Here is a 13227-nt window from a genome sequence, read left to right as displayed (position 1 = left end):
GAAATTTTACATCTCACAATGTCATGTCACTATTTTCTAAAACCATGTCATCTATTTTAAGTGCCGTGTCATTTTTTTTTCAGCGAGAATGATTGTAGTGACGACATGTGTATAAATCACTTCGCAAATATAGTTTAGGAGATTTTTAACTTATTACTACGCTGTTTTCATAAATCTTTAGTAAACCACAATTGTAATTAAAAGTAACCTAAAAAGACTTATACTCAATAGTTTTTTTTTTTTTTTTTACAAAACTAATATACATATTTGGAGATTGTTAAGTATACAAATAATCTCTTATATATGTCATCATCCCTGTTCCAAAAATCGGCCGTCTATGCGCTACGCGTCACTCTTCCGCCCTGATTTATGCCAAATCGGTTTAAAAAATCGGATATCCGATTTTCTCCGCCTAGACTGCCTAAATGACCGTCTAGCCGTCTAGGCGGCCGCCTAATCTATTTTTTTAATTTTAATTTTATTTTATTTTTAATAATATTTTAATTTATTTATTTGATCTTAAATTTTATAAATATCATTTATATTCATAATTTTGATGAAAATTACACTATATTAAGTTTATATATTCTATTTGTGTGTTTTATATAATCTTAAACATGAAAATGTATTAATGTTATACACAATTAAAGATTAACATGTTTTATAACATAGTAAACAATCTAAAAATTCTGCCCCGCATAATTTTCGATTAATCTCCGATTTTTTCTTTAGGCGCTAGGCCCAACCCGACCGCCCGACTAGCGCCTTCATCACATATATATGAATAATAAAGCCCTAAGTTTTTTATTGGTAAACAAATATAGGTTAACCGGCTTACTCATTTCTTAACTAAAACAAAACTATTTCATAATAATAGGATTATGAACTCTTAATTAAACTCGCAAATATTATTTCGACATATAACTTTTTTATTATTAAAATTAAGTCTGGAAACTTAGGTTTGATTTTATGAAAATTTCAGTATCTATTTTATTATAGGAGTTAATCACATTAATAAAACAAATGCGTTTAGCTGATAACTTTTTGTTTTCTAAAAGAGCTAATAACACCACCATAGACACTCAAACGTGTTATGTTCTATTCGATTTATATAGGTTATTCTTAAAATTACATGAATCTAAGTTTATGATTCCACAAGATCTACACCGAATAAGACAAATAACAAAAGTGAGAAACGTAAAAATGAAAAAGACATTGGCGTTATTTATTGATTATAAATGATTAATTTTTGTCATTAAAAACAAAAGTACTTTGACAGGAGGCGTGATACGTCACGTAAAATATACAACCCCATGAGGGCATTTTAGTAATTTAACAAAGCTACCCTTCTTGTATATATCCTCTGCAATTCCATCCACCCAAAACAAAACTGACATGGAAACTACTTTTTATTCAAATAAAAATCTATTTTCAGTCAACATTATGTTTAGGTAAATAATTTTAAAAACATAAGAAAATATTTATCTCCATAAATAAATTGGACTTTTATATAAATTTCTGTATGTACATCCATTAATTACAGTAAAAAATAAAAAATAAAATAATTCTTATTTGCGATGGTCAGAGGCTAAAGATATTCTTCAAAGGCTTTCCTTTTTTTTTACTTGACTAGTTCTCTCTCTCTTAAAACTCGTATCATCTCTCTCCCTCTCTCTATCCCTCTCCTTCGTCCTTTAAAGTCTCTGTTTTGATTTTGCTTTGGCTTTGTTTCAAGTGCTAATCTCTTTCACTCTCTGGAGAAAATCAGGTGAAAAAGGGGTCAAAAGTATTGATTTTTATTTTGGGTTTCTGCTCTTATATAAGATATGATTATTGGTTTTATTACATCTGACATTCGAACCTAACTGTGTCTTTGTGGGGTTTTGTTTTGTTTCAGAACATAAAGAGATGTCTCAGACCAATTGGGAAGCTGATAAAATGTGAGTCCTTTTTTTTTTTTAATTTTGATTTTGATATTTGTGCTGATTGCTTTACCGTAGAGTCTTTAATTTTGGGTTTAGGTTTTTAGATTCTCTGTGTATTGTTTTGCTCGTTTGTTTCTAGGGTTCGGATTCTATATAATGCATTCTAACTACAATTTGATTCTAGGGTTTGTGTGTTTCTCCTCCATACCTTTTATAGAGTCCTTAGCTTTGAAAACTTATTGCGTATTGTTATACTTGATCTGGAGACTATAGCTTGTCGCAATTGTTTAGCTTTCTCCTTTTTGACATTCTTTTGAGGTTACTTTTGCCGATTTTTCAGTTTCTGTTTCTCAGAAGACTCTCCTGCTAGATTTTGTTGTTGTGGGGACTTTTCTTTTGGTTATGTTTCCATGTTTTGGCCAAAGTTTAGTTCTTTGTGCTTTCAGTCACTTTCAAGGGCCTTGAGAATCTCTGGATATATATTTATTTGGTTTATCCAGTTCTGGTTGACTCTTGTGTCATCAGGTTTCAGTTTGTCACTGTTCTAGATTTACACTTCTTTTTGGTATGCCAGTGTTACTTTTAAAAGCTCCATCATGAAACAATTCTTGTGTTTCTTCTAGTGACTGGATGGTTTTGTTTCTGGGACATATGTTATTCTCCTCTTTTGTAGAGTTGCCTTTCTTGAGATTCTCCAGACACTTCTTATGCCTATCTTGACGTGTTTTATATATATTGTGGGTAGTGTCTGCGTTGCTGCTCTAAATGAAATTGTTTTGGCTGTAACAGGTTGGATGTCTATATCCATGATTATCTGGTGAAAAGAGATTTGAAAGCTACAGCTCAGGCTTTCCAAGCTGAAGGAAAAATTTCATTGGATCCAGTCGGTTAGGAATCAGAATCTTCTTAACCTTTTTGAACTACGATTCTGATAAAAGTCCTTTTGTTCCCTAATGAACTTTCCCTTCTTTTTGGACTTTTTTGTAGCTATTGACGCACCTGGTGGATTTCTGTTTGAGTGGTGGTCTGTCTTCTGGGATATATTTATTGCTAGGACCAACGAGAAGCATTCCGAGGTTGCTGCATCTTACATTGAGGTACACTTTTTTTCAATTTTGTCTTATTCTATTCAGTTAGTCATATAGAGTTAATTAGCTAGTAGCTTGATTGCTTACAGTTGAACTGTGTTCTCTCCTTTTCTTTGTGGTTTGAAGAGAAGATCTAGAAGTTGTATATTCATATGTCGTCTATTTTTACAGACACAGATGATGAAAGCGCGAGACCAGCAAATGCAACAAGGTCAACACCCACAGGTCTCGCAGCAGCAGCACCAACAACAACAACAACAGCAAATACAAATGCAACAACTCTTGTTGCAACGTGCGCAGCAACAACAGCAACAGCAGCAACAACAACAACAGCAACATCATCAACAACAGCAGCAGCAACACCAACAACAACAACATCAAAACCAACCACCTTCTCAACAGCAACAACAGCAGCAGCAACAGCAGCAGCAAGCGCCTCAACACCAGCAACAGCCAACACCGCAGCAGCAGCAGCAACAGCAGCCACAGAGGAGAGATGGATCCCACCTTGCAAATGGATCAGCAAATGGACTCGTTGGTAATAACAACGACCCAGTAATGAGGCAAAACCCTGGGTCTGCGAGTGCCTTAGCAAATAATAAGGCATACGAGGAGAGGATCAAAATGCCTACTCAGAGGGATTCTTTAGATGAGGCTGCTATGAAGGTTAGTTTAGGCAAGGCATGTGTTTCAGTTTCCATCTACCTTAGTTTCATCAACACGTTAGAATTCAAATTTCCTTTGGCTACAGAGATTCGGGGAAAATGGTGGGCAAATGTTGGATCCAAACCATGCATCGATGTTGAAATCCGCTGGAGCTTCCGGACAGCCTGCAGGGTACTGTTCTCATCCTTCTGCCTTCTTTGTTTCCACTAAAAATCATTCAATATCTCTGTCTTGTTGCTAATGTTTGTTGGTGAATCTCAGGCAAGTGTTACATGGTGCAAGCAGTGGTATGTCTCCACAGGTTCAAACTCGAAATCAGCAACTTCCTGGTTCTGCGGTGGTAAGTAATAATTGAATCTATGTTGCGTCTACTCCCTTGTAGAATTTGACTCTTAGCTAATTACTTGCTTGGCTTCTTGTGTTTAGGATATGAAAAGCGACATCAACACTGTGCTCACCCCCAGAACTGCTGTTCCAGAAGGGTCGTTGATTGGAATTCCTGGTAGGTTTTTTCGATCCTGAAGATATCATTTCAGTAGGTCAAGCGTGTCAAATGTAGTAATAGTTTTAAGACTAGTGCTTGTTTCCTGTTTCAGGTTCAAATCAAGGCAACAACCTTACACTTAAAGGGTGGCCACTCACAGTAAGATTTGTTTTACTGGCTCGTTCTCTCTTTTGTAATTTTTTCTTTTTTTTTGACTGTTGATTTCTTTCCCGATTTAGGGATTTGATCAGCTTCGTTCTGGTCTTCTCCAGCCGCAAAAGCCATTTATGCAGTCTCCGCAGCAGTCTTTTCACGGACTCAACATGTTGACTCCGCAGCATCAGCAACAGCTCATGATGGCTCAACAGAATCTAAATTCACAATCCGTCAATGACGAGAACAGGAGACTGAAAATGCTATTGAACAACCGGAACATGAGCCTAGGAAAGGATGGCCTTGGGGGTGGTTCTGTGGGCGATGTGCTACCTAATAATGTTGGATCGTCTTTGCAACCTGGTGGCTCTCTTTTGCCTCGTGGAGACACCGACATGCTACTAAAGGTATGCCTTGTCTTATCTCTTACAAATCTTAAGTAGGTGCCTTAAATTTTGTACAAAAGTTTTGCAACTTCATTGACGGAATAAGATGTAGTAATCTCTGCTCATTTTGAAAGGAGATTGCGTTAATAACTGCGTATGCTTTGTAGTTAAAGATGGCTCTTTTACAGCAGCAGCAGCAGGGTGGTGGGAATCTAGCACAGCCACAGGCACTTAATCAGCACGCCCTTTCTAATCAGCAAACACAGAGTTCAAATCACAACATTCAGCAACAAGATAAACTGGGAGGAGGTGGTAGTATCACGATGGATGGTGGCATGTCAAATTCCTTTAGAGGAAATGAACAGGTCTGTTCTTAGTTTCCTATTTCATGTTTTACTGATATCTGAGGTTGATTTTCTAAAATATTTTTTTTTGCAAATAATTGAAGGTATTGAAGAATCAAACTGGGAGGAAAAGAAAGCAACCGGTTTCGTCTTCTGGTCCAGCTAATAGTACAGGAACAGCCAACACTACGGGGCCATCACCGAGCTCAGCACCTTCTACACCTTCAACTCATACTCCTGGAGATGCGCCTAATCTGCCTCATGGTGGTGGTTCCTCCAAACCAGTAATTATGTTTGGCACTGAGGGGACTACTGGGACTCTTACATCCCCATCAAATCAGCTAGTGAGTATCTTTAAAACTGTTAATGGGAGGGCACAAATGAATTAGTATCATCAACTATTGGCTGTTTTGCAGGCTGATATGGATCGATTTGTGGAAGATGGGTCACTTGACGACAACGTTGAGTCTTTTTTATCCCATGAGGATGGTGATCAACGAGACACTGTTGGACGGTGTATGGATGTTAGTAAAGGTGTGTGTTTATAGCCCCCACTCAACATTATTCAACAATATTTCTCAATGATGCCTCTTCAACAGGTTTCACGTTTGCGGAAGTGAACTCAGTACGTGCGAGCACAAGCAAAGTCACCTGTTGCCACTTCTCATTGGATGGCAAAATGCTTGCTAGTGCCGGACATGACAAAAAGGTAAAAGCCAGGAATCATCATTGAAGTCTTGTTGCGGTTTCTGAAACTTAAATAGCATCTTGGTTTGATCCCATTTTTGCAGGCTGTAATATGGCATACAGACACTATGAAGCCCAAGACAACCCTTGAGGAGCACACGGCTATGATAACAGATGTTCGTTTTAGTCCGAACCTGCCTCGGCTTGCAACTTCTTCGTTTGACAAAACTGTCAGGGTTTGGGATGCTGATAATGTAAGTTGAAGTCTGATGATTCAACTATATATTTTTATTTATTCCATTTTGTGATCTCTTAAGGATTTGTGCATCTACATTACAGAAAGGTTACTCCCTTCGTAATTTCATCGGACATTCTTCCATGATTACGTCAGTTGACTTCCATCCCAACAAGGATGATCTCATATGTTCATGTGACGATGACGGCGAGATAAGGTACTGGAGCATCAACAATGGAACTTGCTCAAGAGTGTACAAGGTACAACATTATCGTGTTGCTTTTATTTAGCAAATCTATACATTTAGTTTCACTTTTGTTTTGTTTTGTTTTGTTTTGTTCACAGGGTGGTAGCACTCAGACGAGGTTCCAACCACGTGTTGGAAAGTATCTGGCTGCTTCGTCGGCAAACGTTGTATCTGTACTAGATGTTGAAACACAAGCTTGTCGACACTCTTTGCAGGTTTAGTGTTCAGACTTTTCTTTTTTTCGATATTGTGTGATAGATGCTTGTTATATGTTATGTATGTACTAACCACTAAGGACTGTACAGGGCCATACTAATCAGATAAACTCGGTCTGCTGGGATGCTTCTGGTGACTTCTTGGCAACGGTTAGTGAAGATATGGTGAAAGTTTGGACGTTCGGGACAGGTAATGAAGGAGAATGTGTTCATGAGCTAAGCTGCAATGGAAACAAGTTCCAGTCTTGTGTTTTCCATCCGACTTACCCTTCTCTACTCGTAGTTGGTTGTTACCAGGTAAAAACTTGATGTCATCATTACTCATGTCATGTGTGTGTGTTGGAGAAGTGTCATTTTGATCATGAAATTGAAACTTTACAATCTTTGTATGTGCAGTCTTTAGAACTGTGGAACATGTCCCAGAACAAGACGATGACATTGCCTGCTCACGATGGGCTGATTACGTCACTGGCGGTTTCAACTGCAACGGGATTGGTTGCATCAGCTAGTCACGACAAGCTAGTGAAGCTGTGGAAGTGAGGGGAAAGGACATGTTCGTTTATGTTCTAGGTTTTATTCTTCTTCTTAAGGAGGGGTGTTTCTTTTAACCTTTGTAGCTTTTTCTCAGACAGTTTCATCTTCCATCTCAATATAGTCTTTCTCCAAATATGGTTAAACAGTGTTGCGGTTGTATGATCTTGACCTAATTGGAAACTGTTGTAATCTTAGTTTCTTAATAATGACAGTGAAAGTTATATGCCATTTATCCCCAATATATTATTTGAGAAGCATTACATCTTCTTTTTATACCCACATGTTTAGAGAAATATGTTGGTCCATGTAATTATATAATAAATTTTTTATTAAACTAACAATAAATTCATTATTAATGTACTTTATTATTTCCTTAAATAAAATTTACGGAATTGTCTAATGTGGCTATAGTATATATGACAATTAATGATTTTGAATAATAAAAATTTGATAAAAAATAGTGTATCTTCTATCATATTTGTTTAATTTTAAACTATTAAACAAAAATTAAACAACCATAATAACCATATAATAAAAATTTAGATTTTTATGTATATGTTATATTTTGAATTTTTACAAACGGCTATAAATTACTAAAACTGTTAAAAGTTTCACATTCAAATTTTATGATCCATGGTTTGAAATTTTTGTTATGACAAAATACAAATGATTACAAAAATTATATAAGTAAAAAGTCTAATTTAATTAATTATTAAGATTAATATATATCGCTTTAAATTAAACTATAAACCATATAAAATACAATATTTTAGTTTCAAAATTTACTTTGAACAATTTTTTTATAAAAGTTTTGAACAATCATTGACAACTTTTTTTTTTAAATTATATATTACTAAAACTATTATTCCCACAATGAAAATTTTGTTATCAGTAATTTATTTTTTTTCTATAAAAGATACAAAGGATCAAAAAAACTATATGAGTAGAAATCATCATTTAATAGACATTAATATTAAAAATATACTAAAATATATTATCTATATTAGTATCATTTAAATTTAATAACATATTCTATCAAATATAAAAAAAAAATTGGATTAATAAAACTGATTTATATGTTCGCACCAATTTAATTATATATTTAATAGTTACTATGACTTTTAATTATTGAATATATATTTATTATTTCATAATATGTAAAAATATTTAATACATAAAATAATTTTTATATATAATGTTGATTCCGCGCAAGGCGCGGATCTTAACCTAGTTTATTTTAAAACACAACGTCAAAGTCAAAGTCTTAGTGTATATACGAAGTCAAAATCCAGCGGTCTGTATTCATTCAACCTCATGAAGGCCAATGATGAAGCTTACTAAGAACGTTCGCCACATCATTACTTGGTTTTTGACGAGCAAGAGAAAGCATCAACTCCATAATCCAATGAGATCTATAATGGCAAGACACCCAACCATTAGAAGTATAACATGTAGAAAAGGGAATTGTAAAGCAAGATGAATAAATGACATATTGGCTCTAATCAGTGAGAATTTACGGTGAATTCTTTGTTCTTCGGATTTTATAACAGTTATGTTAAATTTTTGGTCTAATTATTTATAGATCGATCCTATTTTCCTTCTAAATTTTTCATGGATGAATGAATTTATATAAAAAAAAATTTCTTTTAATTTTGATGAGAAACAAATTGAACAATTTTTTTTTCTATTCTTCAAATGAATTTTGGTTTATTAATTTGTTCATTTTTTCATTCATCTAACATTCACCAACGGAAACCATTGTTGTACTTTTAGCTCAACCTTTTCCAAGATAAAGAGACAAAGTGGAACAATGCCATATCTACTATAATGATTAAAGCTCCATAGAATATACTTTGTAGAGACTCCACGCAGCAAGGAAAAACATCACAACTATCTTAGCGCTACAATTGTCGTCTCCAGGGGGGGGGGGGGGGAGTAAACAGTGAGCCTTTAGCTATGGCAAAAAAAAAAACAGAACATCCATGGTCGATCTCTCCCACGTTCGGATCTGCTTGTGAACTATCTTCACTTTACGAATCAATGTTGAATACGACAATTTAATTAATTTGAAACATGGGAAAATTTGGATAAATACACTTCAATAAGAATATTATTTGAAAAATACACCTTTGTTTAAGTTTTTTTGAAAAATACACTTATCTATATATAAATTTACCAAATTGCCCAATTTTAATATTTATCAATTCCTATTAAAAAAATTAAAAAATATATTTTAAAAGAAAATCGTTAGAGAATTGGGAATATCTTTTAAATATACTACACAATATCTCCCATATCTTTTTTAATATATCTTAAATTTATTTTTTTATTTTGGAAAAAATTAAAGAACGCAAGACGCGACTTGCTTTTCTTTTTCAACAACGTGACTTGTTTATATAAGTTGAAAAAAATAAAATAAAGAGAAATATGTATAAACTTCATGATAAAGTCAAAACAAGTCATAATTCACATGTTTATCTTTGTTATTGTAAAATTTAAATGGTAAAATAACATATTTATCTCAACACACATATTTATCTAATTTTAATGATATTATTTTATTAATTTCGAATTTATATATTAATTTTGAATTATATCTTGGGTAAAAAGGTAAATCATAATTAAGAAAGTGTATTTTTCAAAAGTTAAAATAGAAAATGCAATTATCAAATTTCAAATCCTAAATAGGTTATTTTGCAAATTATCCCAAGAAACAATTCAACTGTAGACAAATAGTAGATTTTGAAATATTTTTAATAATTTGATTTCATAATTTTTTTAATGAATTTGTCAAATTCTTTTATTTTAGATTTTAAAGGAATACAATAAATTTGATAAAAAAAACAATTCTTTAAGAATATGCATAAAAAAATACAAGTTTATTGATAAAATTATAAAACCATAATCATTTCCATAATAACTCTACTAACAAAAAAAAAGCCAACTATTTTTATATCACTATATAAAAATGTAGAGATAATACTATCTCGGAATATAAATGGTATGTTCCTCCATTGTAATGTAGAATACAAGAAATCATATACTTTTGTCATTCATCAAAACGATAATATATTCTTAAAATTGATAATGAACATCTTTTTTCTAAATATATCGTCTAATGACCAATAAGTTTGACATACATATCAAATAAATAAATGATATAAATAATTTTCTTCAAATCCTAGCTTGAACCTTAAGAATCGGTTCTTTATATTTATAATAAATTTTTCATTAAATTCTTTCAAATACAATTACCACAAATCCACTAAAATTGGATAACACAAAAATATGAAATTTTGATTACCAATGCATTATCTGTTGTTACTAACTATTCCACGTAAATTTTAAGCAATAAAATTTCAACAAAAAACAATTATGCTTTTTGAAGTTTACAATTTACCATTAATTAATACATTAAAAATATAAAAATCTATCTTTTGGAAATAATTTTTTTTCCTAAAAACTTGGATCTTTTCAGAACGGAAGGAGTACAATTTAAAATATTTTATAAGTGATTAAATATATAATCCAATAAAACAAGCTTTCTAAGAAATTGATGAATTACTTAATTGAATAACATAAAAATTTAATAGAAACTTCAACTCTTCCAAATTCAGTTAAATTTCTAAATTAAATATCTCCACTTAGTTTGTTTTGGCTTCACTTAAATACTTGAGAAGTAAAATGTCAAAGCCATCAAAGTAAACATAAACTTGAAAGTTTTAAATGTCATTTATTAATTTTAAACGTTAAATGTATTTCAAAGAAAGACGTCACAACGCTATAAAGTGTTAAAATGGATTTTCTTCTCCAACAAGATGTTATACTGAGAATATAGCTGATTATGATCGTTGGATTTTACGCACATATTTTTGGTATGTGGGAATCTAATAAAGATATTAATATGTTAGAGGTATCTCATCTTCTTTCTTTTTTATTAATCTAGCTGAAGAAACAGTTCCACCAGCTAATATTTTACAAATAGAAAACATTATAATATGAGTTATTACAAAATGATAGTAGATATCTAAAATGGTTCATTCTTATCTAAACAATTAATGATTTGTGTGGTCTCAAAAAAAAAAAATATTCGCAATTAAACAAGTAGGAAAAGCGTCGAACATGTATTTGGAGTATTGCAATTAAGATTTGCAATTGTGGAATGAAAATATATGATATGATATATTGATAGTTTGTATCATAATGAATAATATAATCAAAGAAGATGAATGTGATATCAATGCAACAATAAAGAACGAGTTGAAGTTCTAAGTGTACAAATTGAGATGACAAGTGTTGATTGATGATGCTTGATTTTAAAAATCTCTTGTTCGACAAAAAAATCTAAAAGTGAAAAACTCTTTTAAATTTTGAAATGTATTAATTAAATATTTGTGGGAGTGAATATGTTAATTCAAATAATTAGTAAAAGATGAATGTATTTTTAGATGTAATGTATTTTTTTGTTTGTATGTGTGTAGTTATTTTAATTTTATATGTATTTCAAATTTATTATTTTACTTTAATATATTTTATGTGATATAAACGTATTAATTGTTTTAAATTTATAAGTCCAATCTATACTATACTAAAAGTTAAATATATTCAACGGAGAGCTATGCCACATAGGATTAAAAATTCAACCAATAGGAAAGAGCCATCTGTCCCATCTCCTAAAGCATCTCTCTCTTCAGCTTTTGTCGCGGTAAGGTTAACGATTCTGGCCTTTTCCACTTCTTCATTCATCTTCATCGCCTTTCAGCGGCCGTCCAGTGCCACCACGAAGTATCCCAGTTTGTAAGATCTCAGAGATTTTAACAAGTTTTGATCTTTATGGTAAGGATGATCCTAATATGGGTTTTGTTGTTTATATCCACATATATTTTATGTGTTGGTGGAATCAGGAGTTGATATCAATCTCTGTAACTAACGTGGACAGGTTATAGCTTTGTACAAACGACTTTGGTGCAGGCTTGCCAACATGGTCATTTGGAGGTCGTTTGATTCTCATTCGTTTTGGTGCTAATGTAAGCATTTGATAAACTTTTATTCTCAGATTGAGTGATTGTGTTTGATTAATCGGGTTGATAGAATCACATATCATGTTAGATAACAGTAGTCCTCTTTATATCATGTTACGTTACAGTGAAGTGACTCAGCTAACCAAATCGTTTTTTTGTTGTGGTGTGTGTCTTGATGAATCAGTCTCGCTGCTCTCTGTTGCTGCTATCTGCTAGAGGAATGCCGCTTAATAATGTAGGCAAGTTTAAGAGCTATCGGATCGAGCCACTAAGACCCAAAACGAAATTCAACTTCATTGCCTGTTTTATTTTTGTTTTTAATGTTTCTCAGATTAATTAAAGAGGAGCTATAGTGGAAGATAAGATCAAGAAGAACAAGACCAAGAACAGAGCAGTCCATCTATATGTTGAGCTCTGCGAATACACATAACAAATCAGAAAGACAAGACATGGTCCTTTTCTAGAAGCTGTAAGAATCATTATACATCCTTCCTTTATCAAATCATCTCCTTTTATCACATATCTCAGACTCGGATCTTTAGATTGAGACACAAATGAGACCTTTCTAATTGCAGAATCTGCTGTTGCGTGTTATGGATGGCTGGTGGTCACAGCTCAGAGGCTTCGTCTTACATTTTATCACTTTTTCAGAATCTCAGGAACTCTAGGTTCTGGAACCACAATTGGGCATCACGCTGGTCTAGAATCGGTGGAGTTCTGGAACTGTTTAGCTAAAGAGACAAAACGATCTTAGATTTCACATTTTTCTTTAGATCAAACAAGGAAACAGAGGTAACAGTGATTGTATTCCTCATTCATCAATTATTATCGAGTGTTGTGTATACTAAAAGTTTTACTTGCTTTCTTTTTGTTCAATTTTTAATTTTTTAATTTTCTTAACGACTTCTACTATATTATTCATTATTCTATTGGTTATTTGCAACTCAATGCCAGTAGGCAGTAGCCATATCCTTTTGTTTCATAATATAATGACTCCTAACACTTCTTTCTAACTGATTTTGTATTTTGTATTTATTTCATCACAAAACTTCTATAAATGTTTTATAAATGATTCTTAAGTATTTAGACCATTTTCAATGATACACAAAAAAATAAACTATAATTCACTCTAAAATAGAGTAAGTCTATTATAGAGTTAGATTTGCTCCAATGGTTCATTCTATAATAGATTTAATCTATAATAGAGTTACTCTATAATATAGTGGATTATAAATTAATGTT

General features: G+C 32.5%; 1 protein-coding gene across 3 annotated transcripts; it reads left to right on the top strand.

Moving 5' to 3' along the window:
• The first annotated feature begins 1625 nt into the window (after nucleotides 1-1625).
• LOC106311069 (transcriptional corepressor LEUNIG) lies at nucleotides 1626-7202 on the top strand. 3 transcript variants are annotated; one of them, XM_013748316.1, is made up of 19 exons: nucleotides 1626-1768; nucleotides 1898-1940; nucleotides 2715-2812; nucleotides 2913-3022; nucleotides 3185-3679; nucleotides 3765-3850; nucleotides 3941-4019; nucleotides 4106-4181; nucleotides 4276-4322; nucleotides 4403-4723; nucleotides 4894-5067; nucleotides 5151-5390; nucleotides 5463-5580; nucleotides 5646-5755; nucleotides 5838-5987; nucleotides 6073-6228; nucleotides 6314-6430; nucleotides 6521-6727; nucleotides 6827-7202. In XM_013748316.1, exons 2-19 carry the CDS (start codon nucleotides 1909-1911, stop codon nucleotides 6968-6970), a joined length of 2760 nt encoding a protein of 919 aa, XP_013603770.1. In that variant the 5' UTR covers nucleotides 1626-1768; nucleotides 1898-1908; the 3' UTR covers nucleotides 6971-7202. The 3 variants fall into 3 exon arrangements, with proteins under 3 accessions (XP_013603770.1, XP_013603762.1, XP_013603754.1); XM_013748308.1 differs by having other exon boundaries at nucleotides 4891-5067; XM_013748300.1 differs by having other exon boundaries at nucleotides 4870-5067.
• The last annotated feature ends 6025 nt before the right edge of the window (nucleotides 7203-13227 follow it).

The sequence above is a fragment of the Brassica oleracea genome, chromosome C1 (genome assembly GCF_000695525.1).
Source record: "Brassica oleracea var. oleracea cultivar TO1000 chromosome C1, BOL, whole genome shotgun sequence".
Lineage (NCBI taxonomy): Eukaryota > Viridiplantae > Streptophyta > Magnoliopsida > Brassicales > Brassicaceae > Brassica > Brassica oleracea.
Note: the sequence above shows the minus strand (reverse complement) of the source record. Positions and strands in the feature narration are given on the sequence as shown.